Source organism: Catharus ustulatus, chromosome 1 (genome assembly GCF_009819885.2).
Source record: "Catharus ustulatus isolate bCatUst1 chromosome 1, bCatUst1.pri.v2, whole genome shotgun sequence".
Classification (NCBI taxonomy): domain Eukaryota; kingdom Metazoa; phylum Chordata; class Aves; order Passeriformes; family Turdidae; genus Catharus; species Catharus ustulatus.
In genome coordinates this window covers 112,488,045-112,509,143 of record NC_046221.1, presented here as the reverse complement: position 1 = coordinate 112,509,143, position 21,099 = coordinate 112,488,045, and the positions used below count along the sequence as shown (strand labels likewise).

The following is a 21,099-nucleotide window of genomic DNA, read 5'->3' as shown; positions in this document are numbered from 1 at the left end:
GAATTCTGAAAGGAATTCATTACATCAAGAAATCTCTGGACTTAACAGAAGTGGCAAAGGAGTTCACAGATAATGCACAATATTATCCCTATTCAAGATTTTTTAAAGAGATGAAAAATTACTCTATGTCTTGAGAACTCAAAGCATTTCTATACTAATGTGATTTGCCAAGATATAGAAGACCTAGAGTTTACAAATTACCTGGTAAATGTGAATTTAGGGCTTAGAGAACTGCAGAATTATATAAAGCTCTGCAATGACTTTTACTCCTAGCAACAAGTTTTCATCTGTTCAAGCAGATGTTTTGATTTGTTTCATTTATCATGCCAAAATATTTTAAGCATATAGTGCTTTGGCTTATGTTTTGTGTCCGGTTTTGTAAACACAGCCCTTTCCAGCCTAACAAAGGTCACAAGTGGAATTTACACCTTCAGCTCATGACTACTGTGTTGCCACTGTAAATTTTCCATAGCAAAGGAAGGTAAGGACAAGCCTGATGCAGGAGGAACAAACAAGGCTGATGACAGGAGGAGGCACGCCGGGTGCCATCGGGGCTGTCAATATGACCAATGTGCTTGTTTATTCAACTTCCATCCTCCACAAGCAAGCTTTCTAAGCAAATAGGGAATAAGCTGTGTTCACTCACAACAGAAGACTGTATTCAATTTAATTTAAGCTAATGGGGGGGGACTAAAACACATCAGTCCTTTGCAATAGCTGCCTACCATCACAGTACCCAAGGATATTAAAACCAGCTACTTGAGAAGTTACCTGCATCAATGCTCCCCTGGGTGCTGTTAGCTCTTCCCAAAGAAAGGCTACGATGGCTTGCATTGCGAAATTGGGAGAAAGATGAGGTGGAATCTATCGTGTTCCTCCGAGTTCCCAGAGCATTGGTGGGAAACAGGAACTGTGTATAAGAAACCGTCTGGAAAAAAAAAAAGTCAGAATGGACAGATAGTTACTTTCAGCCCAGCTTGGATGCAGTGGGATGCCTTTGGTACATTTCAACTGGAAGCAAGAGAAGCCAAATTAATGGAGGATTTTCTGGATTTAGTAGTTAGGCACAGATGAATAAAAACCAGTCACCTACATTTGCTTCAGTGCAGTCAGTTTATCCATGCAAAAAATGCTTTTGCAAAGGCATTAATTCTTCAGCAACACACACACACACACACACACACACACACACACACACACACACAAAAGCTCTAATACATTGGATTTACAAAATCCTACTCAAGGGTCAGATTTAAAAATATATCAATTTGGTCAGGTTTTTTCCAGTGGGCGTTCTCTGTTGCACATTTCAGCAGCTTCTTTACTGAACTAGCATCATCTATACGGGTCCCTTAGCACACAGCTGCCAGAGGCAAATCACTTAAACATTGCTAAACCAAAGCACTTTCTCTCTCTGCTATTTTTCTTTCTCAGGACTTTGTCTGGCAGAATCTTATTGATGTAATAAGTGAGCTCCAGTTCACAGCAATGGTTGTGGGAGATCATTTACTACCCTCCCAACATGGACTAAGTGTGAATGAGTAACTTGTGACAAAATTATTTTTAGAGTGAACTGATTCTCTGCTTGTACCCCTGGCCAAGAAAAAGCTATGCCTTGCTTCTTGTTGGCTCATTTTCCAACAATAACATTGCATTGAAGGAAAAATAACCCTGAGCTTGAGACTCTAGACTGGTTTACGAGGAGGTCAGAACAGGTATCAAATAAAACATGTGAGCTTTCATTATTTATAAGCAGACAGATTGTCCTCAGGAATTTACAGCCTGTGGTCTGGCCTGACACCTGGTTAGGTGAGCACAACATGTGTACCAGCATTGACCCAGGGCCTTTAAATCCATATATGACAGCAGACTGAGTGAAACTGAACTGTAGAAAGTAAATCAGGCTTTCAGGAAGAAATGTTTTCTTCTATGATTAAAACTGTCTCTGCTCTACATATTTCTTTAAAATCCATCACTTCCCTAAAGATTCATATTTGCTTATTCTATTCAAGTGAATGAGCTCCTGTATTTTGAAAGAGTCATCAGACAGTGCCACTGTCTTCCTGCTTTCTGGAAAAATATTAAGCAAAATGTTATTAAATACAATTGAAAGCAAATAGAATTGCAGCTGCAGCTCTCACCAGAAATTATTCTAAAGCTCCTGACAATATACCCTGCAGTGATACCTCCTGCTAGAGCCAGGGGAGGGCTGTGCAATTTAGTAATGCTTTACACACTCAGAGTTGCCAGAGGCTAATTTCTTCAAGGATACAGAGTTGTCTGCATTGACAGCTTGGGCAGTCCTCATGAATTTCTGCTAAGCTTATTTACAGTTGCCCACATTGTGCTTTAACTACTGTGTTACACAGCATGTTATATTTACGCTCGTTATTAGTTAAGTCACTTTTTCCCCTTATAACATAAAATCTAAGGGAGTAGAAACTGAAGCATCCCCACCTTCCCATCTGCTCCGAGCTCCACACCTTCAAGACCAATTATCTCTTTCAGACACACTCCAGTAGAATGGCACTGGCGTCCACCATCCAGCTTCATATCCCTGGAAAGCAGAAAGAAGAGCAGAAACAGCTCTTAATACACGTGCCTTGTTCACCTTCCACCACCAAATGCTGAAATAAGGTGTGGCATTAATCCACACATGCCAATGCAAAGCACAGACCAGACAACTGTTCCTATGGGAAGCACTTGTGTTGCCTAAAACACTTTATGGAGAAAACCGCCACTTTGTTCACGGTTACAGCTCATACTCCAGCCTGTGGTGCAGAGCAAGGCTCCCCATTGCTGGGTACCTCTGACAGAACCTGGCACTGGGAAGGAGCTGAAAGTCATGTTCACTTCAGGTGAGATACAACAATCCAGCCTGAACACTTGGCTGCCATGTATCCAGCAGGCAGACGTTCCCAGACCACAAACCCATGTTGCCCTACGTGAAACAGAGGTAATTTCCTGGAAGATTCCAGGAAGGATTCCTGCGCCTCTGAGAACACAGGAGAGAGGTAAAAGCCCAGTGACCCTTCTGCTCTTCCTTTCTGAGTTTTCCACAACCCTGGCATGGAAACTTAGGGATCTACTTTAGGAAGACTGAACCACCTGGCATCTTCCATTTGGAGATAAATGAGATGCCTGAGACAAGCAGGCTGTAGCTCATGCTTTAGCCTTCATGAGCTTGTGAGCAGAGGTAAAAAACACTAGGAGCAAATCTGTGCTTCACAAATGACAGCTGTATAAAACTCCATAATATTTATCTTGCAATATTTTCCTGGCTGATTGCTGCTAGGGTCCAAGCGTGTGCTCGAAACTCCAGATGGGAGAGATGCTGACATGGAGGTCAGGAGAAGCCCTGCAAGCTCTTCACCCAGTCACAGGCTGGCCATCTCCTGCTGTGACACACAATACACCCTCTTTCCTTGTCTTTCCAACCTATCACACATTTTATTCCTCTGAAATATGGCTATCCTGAGTCCCCAGTAAGTCATGTACCTCACTGCTGGAAAAATACAAACTTCTGTTTTCTGGAAAACATACTTCAGTGACAAAGGAAAAGACTGTATCAAGTTTCTAATCCTAAAAAGTCCTCTTAGTTTCTTGATTGGAGTTCACTTAGCACAGTGTCATATTATCATTCTTGTTTCCTGATATCATGTTACTGAGGGGTTGGACTAATAATGATGTAAAAATAACTCTCTGTCAGAAGCATGATATTAGCCTCTCTGCTCCTGCACAGAAAGTGCTTAAGGGAACTACTTCTCATAGAGATAAATGCCAAATTGGAACTATTTCAGCAGGTCTTATCTGTGAAACAAATATACAACCTGAGGAAGCCCCTGAACCCCAAAATGCAAACAAATATCTGAACTACATGAAATCAGAACAGTGCAGTTGCTTTCCATTCAAGACCTTTCCATTCAAGACACAGAGCAAGAAATAATGCTGTTACAACTCTGAAAACATGTCAAGGAGAAATTTTTCCATGTAATTAACAGACATGGATAGATAACTCTTGCCATTCATCAAATGGAAATACATCACCCTTTGAAGAGTCAGCGCAGCAGCTTTAAAAAATAAAAAGCAGCTCTGGGGACTAGAAAGAAATCAGTGCTTTTGAGGCAGGGAGCAGGGTCAGCTGGCAAGTGCGAGCACACATAGGAATGATTCCTGGACATTGGCTGAAGATCGATGGACACTAATGCCTCCATTCCCCCATCTTTCTGATGTTTCTAAAAAGGATTCTCCTTTCAGGACCCTGTGAGCAACGCTGCAGTAATTCTCCCTGTTTTGCAAAAGCTACTTGGGGTGTTCCTCTTCACATATGTTCTGTATTTCTAGAAAGTATATGACTGCTTGTGTTGTAAAATGCAGTAATAAAGTGTTACTGTTTGGAGAGCAATCTGTCCATAAAACAGAGAATTAAACTCCCTCTCTTGAGGGAAATCAGTACTAAACAATGTGCAGTTTCTTATGAGCGTATAAATGGAAAGGCTCATCCTGGCTTATACACATTCTCCCCTCTCTAGTAAAAGATCTTGGTTAACACCTCGTAAGGAATTCCTAAGCAACTTTACTGTATCCTTTTTGAATTCCCTATCAGTATTATCAACAGCAAGCTAATAAAATTTTTTGCACAACAAGCTTTTTTTTCCCCTCACTAATACCAAAGATGAAAAGCTCAAGAGGAGCTTGGCAAAGCCCTTGCTGGGAGAGCAAGCCCAAAGGCTGCCAGCCCACTGTTGGGGGGAGTTCCAGCACAGCTGGTTCTTCCATACAGCCCCAACATCCCAAGAACAACTAGGAAAGATCTGGGGGATGTTTTTCCTTAGACCTCTCCAAATGGGTGAGTCATGCCTGGGGAAGGGTCAGAATAGTTGTTTAGGTACAGCCACTGAACCAATGTGGCCATCCACTGCCACCTGGATTTTCAGGATACATCCTTACATGGCACAAGAGTCAAGTCCCACAAAGCAGGAGCACACAGAACAGGTACTTCATAGAAAAAAAACAAATCAAGCTTTCACTGTGTTTAAGTTGTTTAAATTACTGATGGGACTAAGGAACTGCACGAACCACTATCCAGCAGTAAATGGTGCATAGAAAATGCAGAGAAGGAACAACGGTCCTTGCCAAAGAGGCATTTAAGTAAACTTCCTTCCTCTTCTTCCTCAGTTTTGATTTTCCTGCTTTATTTCCAAAAATGCTTTTTAAGAAACTTCAAGGAATTCAAGCAGACACCCAAAACCAAAAATAAACCATGGGAACTTAATTTTACTACCTTCACTTTATTTGAGCAGGGAAAGCTTGAGAAAATGAGAAGATCAGGGATAACATTCCCTTGGGAGGCAAAAATCTAGATCCCAGTTTCTGACAAAGTTTGGGGAGTTACCCTGATTTACAGCAATGCCAAGCTCTAGATATTCTATTCATGGATACCATTTTTGGAACACTGAGCAGCATTAGAAACCACCCTCAAAACGAAACATATTGTCTCAGTTATCCATGACTACAGAATGCTGAGGAATACATGGGGTACAAACAGCTGGGCTCACAGCAGCAGATTAACATGCGGATTGAAATGCAGAGTTCCAGGTAGGAGCCTGAGAAAAGAAGCCACGAACTGCCAGCCTTTGGGATAACACAGGGTATGCTGGTGGGTGACACCAGCCAGGTGAATGGACACTGGGAAACAGTGAGAGCCTTCGGATAAAAAAGGAGAAGAAAAACAGTGAGCCAGCAAGGTAGATGGAAACAGAGAGGGGGGCAGGAGCCAAAGACTCAGGAGGAAGAGGACACTTCTGGAGACTGTGAGGGTATAAAAGCCATGGGGTTCCCTGGTTTGGGATCCTCCTCAGAGGCACCAGCTTGGGCTGTTTCTGTGTTACTACTCTGTGAATAAATGACTTTAAGGAATGAGATATCTGGGACTTTGCCATGGGAAACCTGGGGTTGAACTGGAGAGGAAACCTGGTCTGAATGGGGTGTGTGAGGAGTCAGGTGGGGACCCATTGAGTCACTGGAGCCACCCACCAGGGAGTGGCTTCAATCCCAGCAGTGAAAGTCTCTAGCACTGGAGTGTGACCAGCACTCTTGTGTAGTCAGGCTGGGTAGTTCCCTTAGCAAGAAAAAAAATGGAAGTTTCTCCATCCAACAGCGTTCACAGATTTTCTTGGAACCATATGAGGTGACGTGGGATCCTAGATTTGTTGTCAGATGGTGAAAAGTTTTACTGAGCAGACAGATAAGGATCAAAACAAGCAATCTCATCACGTCTTTTATTAGCCAGGCCAGGATTAACAGAGTATAAATTGGATGCTGCTACCTTCGGAAATATAACACTTCTTTAAGGAACCAAATGTTATGCTTTGACGTGATCTACAAAGTCCCATGCAACACTCCTGCTGGGCACTTGCTCTTTAAATGACAGTAAGAGTTGAGCACTCTAACCAGTGAATAATTTAGGAGTCCATGAAATATTAAACAGACTTCTAGATACATGAAAAAGCCTTCTGCTTATTGCAAAAAGGAATCTGATAATTGTTTAGAGATGTCAGCCTTCTGTGCCTGTATTTTATGCTTAGCTATTCCCACCCCCACTGCTAAGATTTATTCTAAAAGCAAAAGAGGTTCATGAGACATCAAGAAAAGATTCTGTTCTCATCCGTCAGTGTAAATAATTTCTACTTATCATCTCTGTTTATAGAGACAAGGACAATGACAGCTCTGGAAAAGATGCACTGCCAGTCAGACCAGCAGCAGATCTCCCGCTGCCTGAGACTGCCTGCTATAATTGATCAAGAGCTTTCAGATCCTAATGTCATTAGTGTTGCCAGAACAACTCCAGCTGCAATTCACAGGGAGAAGGAGCAATGAAACTCCTGGAAAGATGGCTCTAATGGGCCACCCTCTTTTTTCTCTCTCTAAAGATATTTAGCTGTCAGCATGCCAGCTCTTTTCCTGGTGTTTTGCCCAACATAGAGTAAAAGTTCAAAATTTAAACTTACTAGCTTTTGGAGATTCAGTGGTCAAATTCTATCTAAGGGAACTGGAAAACTCACAAGAATGAGCAATGGTGGCTCTATAAAATTAATACATGAGATAATTAGTTTTGAAATGTCCTGCTGTGAGAAAAAAACCTTCAGATTTATGTGTCTTTCTGCAAAGCTAATATGTGCTTGGTTTCATTTTTTTGTTCAACTTGTGCAAAGCAGGGAAAATGAGCAATGGTCAAGAAATGCAAGGATATTTCAGTTTCCCTGTCACAGGCTAAAAACAGATAGCTGTTCTTCCCCAGGCCTAAAGAATGATAAGTGTTCAGGAAAAGCACTCAAGATTGATGACTTAATCAAAACTGCCTTGCATACAAAATTTGTTGGGGAAGTAGAGCTAGGAACTTGGTAACAAATCTGAAGGATGTAAGAGTATCCTGCTTTGCTGTCTGCTTATTGCTACTATCCATATGGCAATTTACATGCTCTCATTTCTCCTGTAAATATTGCCCTGTTTTCCACACTCACTAATCTGCCAAATAACTGATGGCAGCAAGACAACCACACGAGTCCTTCCTTTTGCCTCATTTTGCATATGACTTTCTTAGCCAGTTTAAACACTAAATATGAACAAAGATTGCAGAGTTTAGGTAAAGAAAGCTGTTGGGAATGACAGGTCTGTGGACTAATTGATCATTTTGGTTAGATACTATTTGGGGTGATGGTATTGAAATCCTCTTGCTTCTGGCAGAGTTGAACATATTATTGTTCTGGCCAGCATTTAGTTAAATTCATCATTTAGTTAAATTATCTTTAGAAACTGGATGAAGCTGGTTAGTAGTATTTCTGAGAAGGACAAAAATTCTTTTATCTAGTGACTTGCTGCTTTCCTTCAGAAGAATGGTCTGCTTCCTGGGCTTCAATCCATTTGATTACTCATACTGCATTATTTCCTTTAGCTGGAGGCAAGTTTCTTCAGATTAATACCTGTATTTTTGTCAATACAGCAATATTCAGCAGCTGTGCCTGCTGCAGCAAACTTTCTAACCACTTAATGAATTCAATGCCACAAAGAATAAAAGATAAGGTGAATTGGCCATCTTTATAAGGATGTGCACTAGCTGATGCTCTGAGTTTTCTGTCCTGTAGCTCATCACCTGCAGCCTTGCTGTCAGTCAGTCACTGTGAGCCCAGGTCTGAGTGCTCCATGTAAGACTAACCAGGCTGCAGTGCTGCATTTGTGTCATCCTGCCAGCTCTCCTCCTCCCCCAGGTCCTCCAGATTCATCTTCTGAACAGGACTTCACAGGAACTTGGAAGCTCTTAAAAGAGTTCTTACAATATCACAAAACATATCATCAGAATAGGTATGATTTCAATCTGTGGATGCTTTGCCATTGATAAAAATAAGCCTAAAAGGTATCTTTTCCAAAACATGTTTTTAAATCATGAAGAATAATAGTGTGTGCTAAAGATAAAAAAAACCTCCCACACATCAGAACTGTAAACCCAACTAACTGCAATACCTTTTATTCTTGGGGTGAAAAACAACACAGTACCTTCTTCCTCCTTTATAACACCTCTAACAGTGACAGACAAACATTGCCATTGTCCTTGTCTGAAATTGCTTAGGCTATACTAACGAGGACTGGATTGCTCTCACTTGGCTGCAAGCATATGCAGACCATTTTTGCAGGCCACCAGATGCTGCTGACCACATGGAGCAACTCTGACAACATCTGTGAGCACTGCCAGGGCTGCACCATATCCTTGGAAGCTGATGGAGAAGCAGTGCCTAGAGAAGCTTCCAGAACAAGCAAGCAATGGAGAATAGACTCCCTTCTTCCCTGCCCAGGATATCTGCATTTTCCAGGGTAGGCAGAATTGAACCTGGTTCCTCTCCATCCTGGCTGGGGCCACATGGTGGGTGCACAGAGCACCCTTGCACACACCACACTGGGGAGTGGGATGGGCAGAAACCTTCAGGAATGTTCCTGGAGAGTCTGGCTGGAACAGCTCCTCTTTAGGGACTCAAGTGTCCGGAGCATGACCTGCCTAATGGCTAAAAGGATAATATCTGCTGTGTCTGATCCCTGTCTCCTGTCTCAAAGGGCTGAAATCCAATTCACCTCAAACCATCTGGAGCCCATCTCCAAAGGAATAATTCCTTCAAGTCTTATTTAATCCATTTGCAAATGGCTTCACTCTTTGGTTTGCCAAGACACAAATCCCCTCTGAGGGCACAGAGCAGGTCAGTATGTGGGTGTACATGCCCATGCTGAGGGTTTGTGTGGTAGGACAGCTTCCTGCTGCTGACCTGAGGCATCTTCCCCTGTCCCAGAAGTGGAAAAGGCTCAGCTCCGTTTGCTGTGAGCTTCCACAGTGACAACCAATCTCTGACAGAGGATGTGTGTGCCACAGCAGCTCAGGGGATGCACGCATACACCTCTGATAAAAATGGGAGGTGAACACATTTTACAGAACTAGATGGGGATTAATGCTTATCTGTGGCAAGATATGAAGTGGATACCAAGGCAGTTTCAACACCATTCATGAAGTAGATCTTACATCTTTTGGAATATTATATTTAAAGAAGAAAGAGGAACCCATTATCCATTAAGGTTTCCAAGACACTGAGAACTGAGAGGCAATGGCACAACCCAAACTGCAGTACTAGCACTTGCCTCTAACCTGTGCATCACATAGTGGCTTTGATTGTCATAAAGCCAAACATTTAGACAATCTTTCTCTGTGTCTTTTAAATTAAGAATAGAGACAATAGCACTGTTACAAGTGTTTTCACATCACTACATCATCCCCTTTAACTACCACTGAACCCTGCCTAGGGACTGATGACTGGGCTGTAACATCAAGAGATACTGTGGGGCAAGGAATGCCAGCAGGCAAGATGCTCAGCACCTCCTTCAGCTCCTGACCTGCATTGAAGCTTTCCTTACATTGCTTTCACTTGGCTGTATCTGCTCTCACACTTGCTCTGCTGGTCTAGATAGAAGAAGAAAAGTAAGCATTTAGGAAACTTATTCCAGGAGCAACTTAAACTTCATCCCCTTGTGCACATCTATGGGTGTCTCCCCAGACTTCCATTTGCACTGCTACAGCCACTTACAAACATGGTTTGGAAGATCTGGGGAGAGTTCTTGCTGTTGTAGTTTGACCTCTGCATGGAGGGCAGGAAGTAAGGTCTAGGGTCTAGACTACACTTCTCACACCTCACTGGTGAGGGGTGATGCTGCCCCATCCATACAGGACAAGTACATGGAGTTGTGACTTCAAAAAATGCTTTTACCACGTTTTTATAATGGATCTCTTCCTGCAGACTGTATCTACCAGCACTGGTAGAGTACAGCTCTCCTGCACTGCCTGGAGTACAACATGGGCTGGTAGCCTCCACAAAACAGTGGTGCCTGGAGATTTCTGCACTGGTCAGAGTGCCTGTGAGCTGAGCAGAGGTGGAGAAGCAGCAGCAGCTCCACTGTGTGCTCCTCTCACACTGAGCAATCCCTCCTGCCTGCTCATCCCTCCTACTCTCCCACTCCTGCCAGGGCTTTCTCCAGTTCTACTTTCAGATGTGTCCATGGCTCCCTGTAACGACGTGTTTCTTTAACTATTCAGTGATGTTTGCAGAACACAAACCTGTTGGGACATCTTACCTGGGGACAGACATCAGCAACCCAGGGATTCAGAGAAAGCAAAACTAAAGGATGCTGTCATTACAGTACTTCATAAAAGCATCGTGTGTCTCTCCCCCCGCCACCACTTCACATCCAAAATGTGCAAGTAAGCAAGCACTGTGCAGCCTGAACAGAGTGGTTACAGTTTATGCTATACTGCCTCATCTGTTCTTTGCACCAGCTGTTCCTGGAAGGAGGTACCACTGAATTGTTTCCCTCTTCCTCTGATGCTCTGGAAGAAAGACAGAGGGCATTTTTTAAATCTTGGCTTTTTAGCCAAGGGAACAGGGTTGGATTGTTGTGTACTGGAACTTGCTACCTTCTCATCCCATGCTCTTCTTGCTGTGCAAGCTCAATACAAGACACGACATGCTGAAATAATATTTAGTTTTGCAGCTGGGCTCGTTACTGCTGTAATTTAGGAGGTATAACCAGTCATCAGAATTTCAAAATATGTTCAATTTTCAATAAAGAGGCAATTTCCACAGGATGATGACCATAAAAGAATGACACTGTACTCAAGAACAAAGAACGAATCTGCCAGTCTGTCAAGAATTTGCCTGATGTGTCATCACAGTTTAATTAAGGGAAAAAATTTACTGTAAGAGAGAGCAGACAGAGTCAACCCTCTGACAAAGGTGCTTCCTTTCCTTTGTGCATTAAAAATAATCTCCCTTTGTTTTTAATTACTGGTGAACAAGGAGATTGTGACAAATTTGTCCTTTGTATGGATTTGGCTGTAGATGATTTGTGTGTCTTTCGAACCCCTCTCAGTGTATCAACTGACTATTTCCCACGCATTTTGTGCTCTGCAGTCACTGAGTCAACCACAAGGACTTTTCAGGTCTCTGGCAAGTGGGCATGGTGGCCATGCTTTTCCCTACTATCCCAGGGTCACAGAGCTTCTGCCCATCAGCACTGTTAATCCCAGCTTTGCACTGCATCTCTAAAGGCACCCAGCTGGCCATCAGAGCCTGCCAGACCATGTCTTCCAGCCAAATCCAGTTTCTTCCACTTCTGTGGTTTCAGTGGAAGAGCTAAAAGCTTTCTCAGTCTTTGGAGCACTACTTCATTCCAAAGGAACTTTTTTATCAGAGTTACAGTATCTCAGCGCATGAGGCAGCTGCGCAGACAGTTATGAACCTGTATAATATTATGGCCAAAATAATGTTTTCACTGACTGAATGATCTGACCAGTGACTAAAAGTATTAAATAGAAAAGTATTCTGTTTAAATCCAAGTATTTCTTTATAGTTCTAGAAATCTAGATACAGTTGCACCATGTTTGCGTGGGGGAAAGAAAAAGCTAGGATGGCTTATACAATTAAAGTCCTGCTGTCTAGAGTATTTGTTTTGTCAAAGATGAGTGAAGCCAGAAGGAACAATAAAAAAGTGCATTTTTTCAAGAACATTGATTTCATGGGGGTAGTTTTGTCCAGCTTAATAATCAAAGATACCACAATACATATAAATAAAGTTGGGACTGAGAGTTGTAGTTTTAACCTGGTAATGGCCCACAAAGCAAATACAACTAAGAGCATTTATCTCTTCTCAGAGCAGACATGTAAAAGCATTAGCCTCCATCATGCTGTTGTCTGTTACCAGATCTACATGCAGGCCCAGAAAGACTATGCAGTACACGTATAAATATACATACCCGACTTGGGTACAGTCTCGATATGGCAGCACTGAAAATATGCTACAGAAGGATCTTCTGCTGCTGATAAGGACTATTCTAAAATATAAAAGAAAATAAAAGAAATCAAAGACTAAAAGTTAAAAATTCCACCACAATAAGCAAAGCAATAGATGTTACCATTGAGGAATTTGCAACCATAAAACTTCCATAATGGACGATTTCTCTGTCCTCTTTTACATCTCACAGATATTGTGCTACAGAGCCCTTACAGAAGTGCTGAAGCCTGTGCTGCAGCAAATGAGCAGTGAATGAGTAGCACAGCCCCATGCCCTCTACAGGCTTTCTAGGAAGACTGTCTTGAATATGTGACTTGGAATCCTGGACAGATGCTTTCCTAGTGAAGGAAGTCCACCCACAGAGGGCACAGGGCCATTCTGTCAACTCACTACAATGGCTGAAACTCAGTAGACAAACCCAGCAGCAACCCAGGTGATAGACACCAACAACTACCACTGATACACACTCTGGCTGCTGGTTGTGACCTTTCTGTGCTAAACCAAAGGACCCTCTTGACTGTCAGCTTTACTTCCTGAAATATGCTTCTTCATCCATCAGTCAGGCTAGGTTTGCTATTATCCTAAGTTTTCAGATCCTTTCACTGTTTTCAAGCTTCTCCTTGAGTCTTTTCCAGTTTTGCCCCATCACATTTCTTTGTCTCCAGGCACCATACCTGACCTCAGAAGTTGCACATCTTCCAGTCTTACCTTTAAGACCAGTGTCTAGCCATGACACTCTGGCAGCCTCTGTGCTCAATAATCACATTACCCCTCTTGGTTATGATGCTGCATTGACACTCAGGCATAACAGATCCCACAGTTCCCTGTCACATCTGTCTCAGTCACTGTCAGGGCTGAATCCCTCCTCCTCTAAGCATGGCTTGCCTTTGCTCCTCAAAGGCAGCCAAGATTTGGCTGCATGAAATCATACATCATCTGCCTGCAGAGAGCTTATCTCAGAATCCAGGACACTCTTAGAGCAAATGCCTTGTATTTCTAACCAGTCTCCAAATCTCTGCAACATCTGCAAAGTCACTGTGTGATACTGTCCTGGTTTCGGCTCAGATAGAGTTCATTTCCTTTAAATCAAATAGCTTGGAGCAACCTGTCTGTTAACACAGCCACACTGCTGCCTGCAGCCATCAGGCTCTGACATATTAAGCAATATCAAAACCACCTTCCCATCAAGACCACCTTCCCATCACCACCACATCAAGACCCACTTCCCACAAAACAGAATGGAATGCCAGTAGCTACATTATTAACGTTTTGGGACATGCAGACTTGCAAGAAGCCAAGAGAAGCTTGGTCAGGAAGATATAAAATGCCAGTAAGTAACTGCTTACAAATTTTTTCCTTATTACCTTCAGGACACCAAGAATTGAATCATTGTACAACAGACCCTTCTTCCCTCTAAAGGTGGCTAACAGGCTGCACCATCTCGAATTCCTCTGAAACACAGTGACAGCAATTTGTGATGTTTTCTGACCTGATTAGTGTTAGAATTTACTGATATTTTACCTTCCTAAAAATCTCCACTTGTGGTGAAAATGCTAGGACCTACAACTACACTGGCTGTCAGGGCTATTGAACTTCCTTGTTCCACTCTCCAACATCAATTTTTCTGACATTGTGTCTCACAGATCTGTATGTGAGGATTTTACCCAAGTTTTTCATCCTTTGTCCTACACTGGTCAAAGCTGGACAATAAACCCTAGCAAGCTCTTTTGCTCTTTGCTGTCTGAAAACCTGCACATGCACCTATGAATGTCATACCAGTTATGCTGTTATTAGAACACTGTTTCCTTAAGGGATCAGCTTAGTCATCGCTCTTGGAAAAGGTTTAGCTCCCCAGGAGAGTTGCTGCACATAATCCTTGGAAAAATGCAGAATGATCGATTTTCCTTCTCCTGGATTACTCCGTTATAGCAATCCTATTTTCTTCCTTAAAGCCCGTTTGAAAGCAATGAGGGATTTACCCTTTAATGAAGAAAGGTTTCTAATAATAAACATGCATACAGCTTTAGGAAGCTCTCCTGCAGCAGATGAAGTACAATTTCATTGTTGTCTGAATACTGTAACACTCCTTACCTAAGGGAAATATTTCAGATCCTACAAGATGGTCTCACAGTGCGGCAGTGAGTTACAGAGCAGGGAGTAATAATTTTTCCCACTTGAGAACAGCAATCCACAAGCAAAAAAATCCTGGCGTATGAATAATTTTGTGCTTGCCACTGCTTACTGCTGAATGGTTGCTACTCACAACAGCTTGCTTGTTCACTGGAAGCCTTGTTTGCTGATGTATGAAACTTGGCACAGGTTTGCAGGCTGACATCAGAAAGCATCTTTGAATTTGGAAAACCACAGTACCCACTAAGCACATTATCCCCCTCCCTCTGGTTGCTTCTGGAAATACAGTTCTTCCACCAACGCCCTACACCTCCTTAAAAATACAGCTCGACTCTTAATACTTAAAAGAAAAACAAACTGGTGCTTCCATGTCCACAAGCAAAGACAACAGTAGGAAGTTACCACAGAACTATGTGTATCAGAGGGAATCAGACAAGAAAGGAAATAAAAAGCACCAGCCCAGCCTCTATTTTTTTCAGGTTTCTTTCCCTTGGGACCCAAGTATTGCCTCTCTTTCCACACGCCAGCAGATCCTCTTTACACAAAGATCTCCCAGGCAGAGCATGAGAGGAGCCCACGGCCTCCACTGCCAGGATGCCACAAAACCTCATCTGCAAAGCTGCCAAGGGAGAGTGATGCAAACCAGCTTTAGAAGTTGGATTGGAAAGGAAGCAGGGAAAGCAGTGGTCATGTGCTCATCATGGAGGGATAAAACGGCATTTCATGTATAGATCTGATGACATGCATTGAAGTAAAAAAATTTCAGAAGGTCTGCAATGGTTTGCTGGGGCAGAAATTCCAGAAACTTGCCACAAAGTATGCTTTGGAGAAGTTGTGGTGGAAGTCCATTGCTGTTCAAGAAAATAAAATTATTGCTTATGGGAGAAAAGTATTTTCTGGATTTCAGCTCTTCAGCAAAGGGCATCTACAATCCTGCCCACCCCTGAAGGAGCTATCTCAGAAACTGTGTGAGAGTGTTTACATGCCTTGATTCCAATTGTGCTACCTAGACATGTTCAAAACCACTTCACATTCTTTAATGCTCACATTTCACCAAAAAGTTGTACTAATTACTAGAGTTCAGAGCAACCATTATTTTGCAGGAGAATTTTGGCAATGTGCAAAGGCTATAAAAGTTAATCTTCCAATTCCTTTATGAAGTATATACTGCAAAAAACCTTAATGAGCATGAAGCTCTCAACAGAATCAGTAATTTGTTAGACTTGAAGAATAATGTCTGTTTTCCCCAGCATCTGTCTAGGTTTGATTGTGTTCCACCAAAAGGCTGCCATCTGGCAATGCGATATACATCATATATACTATCCACATGTGGAATACTGCAGCCTCTTTTCTCATTCCTGATTGATGATTTTTGACTGCCAGGGCTCTGTTGCCCTACACACAAAGGTGAACGCACAAACTATGGATATTGTCAGGGTAGCAGCCCTCATTTTGGAGTCTCAGAAGTTCAAAAGCGATTAGAAGGCGGCAATTAGAGTTACTATGAACTGTGAGGGTGCTGCCAATCATCAACCTCTTAGTCTGCATGCATGTGCAATTCAGAGAGCAGCAAAAGAGACATTTCATGATAGTGTTTGGCCTTCACTTAGATGTATTTGCTAACAAAAACTGAGAAAACAGTGGCATGGGAGTAGGAGAGGAATGCTGCTTTACTGCTTTTTATACCTGCTATAGACAATAACTCTAGAGTAGTTCTTGTCCCACTCTCACCAGTAACTGTTTGTTCAGCTTGCTCAGGTTGCCATTTCTGCGGCTTGTTTTTGCTAATCTTCTGCTTCAGTGTTTATGGAGGGTATCATCAATAAACCTGCTGAGTAATGTGGGTAAAACCATATGCTGTTGGCTACCTGTGCTAGCTTGTACATCAGGGTTGACTTGTCATTGTCTTTAAATGGGAAAATTTATTTTGTGCCGTTTTACAAGACTGCTTTGCTAACAAAGTTTAGGAGACCTAATTTTCTAACTCCTTTAATAAGCCACGACCTAGAATTCCAAAGAAACCAGTTTAACCAGTGATCACAACTATCAACAGCACGCTTTACAAGGACTGGATGATTAAGCTCCAGTCTGTATATTTTTCTGCACGAGCTTTTTCTCTGTGTTAAATAGCTGAACTCTTATTTTAACCACAGCAGGTCCTCTGTCTTGCTGCAGGACTGCCAAAGGCTGGACCCAGAGCATCATTGCTCAACACGTGTCATCCCTGAGGCTGAGAGGGGAAGAGCTCTCAGTGCCACAGGACAAGGACACATCCATCACCTTACAGATTGAGAGATGCAAACAAGGGCAGCTACTGGAGAGAGGAGCCCTGAGCTATCACTCACACTGCAGTTTTCTTTGCTGCAACACAGTCACAAGCCAGTGAAACAATTTCTGAAAGTGCTGGCTATTTTAAAGCCCAATCATCAAATTCACCACCCAAAACTACATACAATGTAGATGTTTTCAAAGCTGGGTTCCTCATCTTACATGGAAGACTGACATGCTGTGACAGAAGGGTCAGGGGTTTTGGAGGGAGCTCAGAGCCTTGACTCCAGCGCAGCTCAGCATCTGCATCCTGCACTGCCATGCATGAGCCACCAGGGAAAAGGTCTCAGGCATGGAAAGGAGTCCCAGAAGGGTTTTCTATTCCTATTTACAACGCTTGTGTTTCTCTGTGTCACACAGAAGTGCAGAGGACACCAGCTTCAAAGGTCTTAAGGTACTCAGAAACACTGCTGATTTTAGGATGAATACATGAAGCAGATCCACCCGTATTTCTAGAGGTCCTTTTCATCCAGAATGCCTATTAACTCCAGTGACTACATCCAGACCCCTGGGAATAATAGAGTCTGCACTCAGATTACTTAACTGCTAGACATAGGGGTGACACAAAGTGTTAACTCCGTGTTTTATTTTCAGCTAGTACCATTGTGGCTTTACGACCATAGGATGAAAACTATTGCCAAAACTGTGTCTCTTATTCTTACTGTATTTATATTCTAGATAAAGTGATCTTTATTATGATTGTGGAAACATTCTGGAAAACTGTGTCTGCTCATAAAGATAAGAAGCCAGTTGAATAACGGAAGCTTTCTCACTGCTTTCTTAGCAAGAAAAATATTCAGTTATATTGTCAGACATAATGACTGATCTATGAATTAAGACAAAATGTTGCATATATGCTACAAATATTTTTCTGCAAAACATGATGTAAAGAGTTTACAAATCAAATATTTATTCTTTTGCAGGTAATATTTCTATCAAGTTTATGCCTACATTTTATATAAACATCTCGGAAATTATTTATTCTCTGTGGAATTTGCATAATACCATGTAAGTATATTTTTTGCCATAAGAAATTACCAGAGCATATATCTACTTATGCATGAAATGGACTAAAATTAAAGGGCTGCTTTTCAGTGTTTGATTCTACAAGTATTTGCTAAAAAACAATAATCAGAGGCTAGTCAGACAATAGTCAAGTCAACAGTTCTGCATGTGTCTGCTTGATACAAAAGCTGGGTCGAAAAGCTGTTTCTAAAATCTCTCAGGGCCACCTTGTGCAACATTTATGTTGATTACTACCTTTCACTGCATTCCATTGTATATGTGAGAATAGTAGTGATGAAAATTTTTCTTGAGCCAAGTAACACCAATCAGAATTCAATTCATAAAACCTGTGGTTCAATGTAATGTTAGAATTTCTACTGACAGGGTTCCACATCTGATGGAAATCAAAGGCTACAGGCACAAATTAGTCCATCAGAGTCCATGGTTCTCAGCAATGGCAGTGTCATGAGAACAGGCATGTGCAAGGGTCAACTCTCACTGTGATAGTCTAAACGCAACCTTTTCAGGTGGCATAGCTCAAACCTATTCAGATGGGGAAGAACAAGAGCAAAGAAATCATGAGGCACACAGAGAAATTATCTTTAGAAAAATCAGAGAGGACAGGTATATTCTTTATAAGCAGGGAGGAGCCAGTTTCACTTCTGAGCTGGATGATATCACAATGGAGAACTCATTTTGCTGATGGATACACCTTCCACTGATGGGAACACCAGGCCTTTGAAGTAAGCCAGGTTTCAACCAATGGCTGCTGTACAGGTCCCACCAGTGCCTGTGGCTGTAACCTGGGCAGCTCACATCCCAGCTCAGAGCATGCTGCAAACAGAGGTGCACCTCTCACACATACCCTGGAAGCCTCTCTGACTACATCTGCAGTGGAAGCTAGGATCCCATGCTTCACCTTGCCACAATCATCCTTGGTTGTGCATTTACCAGCACGCTGTATCCACTAATAGATGTTGGAAGTATTCTTGAACCATTGCTAAACTGGTTCATACAGGCTCAGCTATGTGCCCCTCTCACACTTAGAACGTGGTAACATCCTCGAAGAAATGCAACCAGATTATGCCCAATTTACTCCAACAGAATCACAGAATTCACAACAGCATCACAGAATTTCCTTTTATACACGTTATTTGCAATTAAGGAGACACAGGTCTTAAAATCTGTGGGCTAGCACTTCCATTGACACATCCTTCCCTGGGGGATGGAGCATGCACTGCAGCCTTCACCCTCTCAGATTCTTTGCATTCAAAGAATCCATCCATTAGGAGATATGTGATGAGTGGCAATGGCTGTGCTCTGGCAGGGGAATGCTGATCCTGCCCCTTCCCTCACATCCCACAGGCTGCCTCTGCAGAAGCAGCCTTTGCATGCACAGTACCTGCCGTTTCTGGTATCGTGTTGCCGCATGTTCTTGATAAAATGAACCTTCTTAAAGTTCTTTGGTCTGGGTGATCCTGAGAGTGTCCGACATCTGAAAAATAAATCAGTTGCAAGGGAGGGGAGGGAGAAGGAAAAAAAAAAGTTCTCAGTTCCCTGCTGTCCCGCCAAGAAGTCTACACAAAAGCAGGAAGGAAAGACGAGACAAATGATTCAAGTCACCCTGTGTTAGGAATCAGCAAGAACAATAAAGACAATAAGTCTGGAAACGTGACAGCTCAAACAAAAAAAAATATTTAAAATAATAATAAGAAAAGGCACCATCCCCCTCCCTTCATTTAAAAATCATTTTAAAAAATCAGCAAAGTAAAACTTTCTGTAATCTCCCATGACAGCTTAGCCCAGGCTTTCAGAAGAAAAAAAAATTAAACCAAACCAAAACCTAGTCAATATGCAATTTTCCCCACTCGCACCAACACCCACGCTTCTGTATGCTCCTCAGCTATTGATAAAGGAGTCATTGAGGGAAGTTCTTTCTTCTTTTAATTTTAGAAAAATTTAAATCTCCTATTTGCAAGAATAATTCCTATTTGATTTTAACTCTAAATATTGTTTTTCACATTCCTGACAGTATATGAAACAACTGAAAATAAAATAAACTACCCCAGGAAAAAAAAATAACCGTTCTTCAAAACATTAAGCCTTAAATCTATTTTACATCTGAATGCGCTTTTTAAATTGCAGTTACAGAAAGAAATTGCCAGAGGGAGGAGAGATGAGACAAACAGCAATATCCTCCCCCCGCCTTCCAGCCCTGCTCTTTCTAATCAGCTGAAACCACAGTGCATGTGAAAGCGTTCTCTGTTCCATCTCAGGGCTGTTTTGTTGCAAGGCAAGGCAGGGTTCGCAGGCGCTCACAGGAGATGAGTCCAGCCAGGGCTGGAGCGTGGCTGCTGCATCCTCCGTGGCACCCAGGGGACCAGCATCCTCTGCTGGTGCATGGGACCAGCATAGACCCTCAGTGTTAAGCTTCCCTAACCTATCTTTTCCATCCTCTCCCCTGCACAGGCAGAGTTCAGCAGCTTCTTAAGCCCAAGAGGTCATTAGGCTGGACTGAAACCAGACCTCTGTGCCAGTCTCTACTGCTGTACCCAAACACCATCGTGCTACAAAGGCACACCCTGAACGGGGCACCCCATCACTTTGCCATTTCTGCCTTCCTCCTGCTTGTAAGGCCTTCAGATTCCCTCACCCTCTGACTGCAATTAGCCTTGTTAGCTTCTTCACATAAAAATGGCACCAGGAGAGACATTCTACCACTAATTCTGCAAATTAGCAAGTCAAAATACTGCCTGGCAAACCATACTTTGTTTGTATCTTTTATCAATTATACATGTTTGAATCACTTATGGGAACGCTTCATAACATGCTGGTAAGCATGCAACAGTAAGCTTTGTAAAAATAATCAAGCTTTGGTAATAAGCCAGTTGGTACAGTCTCTGCTATTCTTTGCTTCGAGGTAGGGAGAGACAGCCAATCTGCATGTGGATAAACGAGGCTATAGGCTGAACACAATATAAACCAGCTGGATTACAGGTCCTAGGATAAAGAGGCAGGCAAACTTAGGCTGCCGTCTTGCCAAACAGCTGACCTGGAAGCTTTCCATGCAGTGGTCATATTACTGACCAGCCAGTTTCTCAACTGTTAAGCAGTTGCTCCATTTTCCATCACCCCAGAGGATTGCCTAGCGACTAATTACTGTGGTCCCCAGAGAAGGAAGCTGTGGTCTCCCAGATGCACAAATCAAACCGCACTGAAGGGCCAATATAACAAAGATGGAAGCAGATTTATTAG

General features: G+C 42.5%; 1 protein-coding gene across 1 annotated transcript in view; it reads right to left on the bottom strand.

Moving 5' to 3' along the window:
* The window catches only part of CABLES1 (Cdk5 and Abl enzyme substrate 1), a 70,515-nt gene that overhangs the window by 15,333 nt on the left and 34,083 nt on the right, over positions 1 to 21,099 (bottom strand). Inside the window, exons 3-6 of the mRNA XM_033060347.1 lie at positions 19,247 to 19,339; positions 12,344 to 12,421; positions 2,458 to 2,557; positions 772 to 928 (exon numbers count right to left, since the gene is read on the bottom strand). Of these exons, the coding sequence (XP_032916238.1) occupies positions 772 to 928; positions 2,458 to 2,557; positions 12,344 to 12,421; positions 19,247 to 19,339 (428 nt within the window). The remainder of the gene's footprint in view (positions 1 to 771; positions 929 to 2,457; positions 2,558 to 12,343; positions 12,422 to 19,246; positions 19,340 to 21,099) is intronic.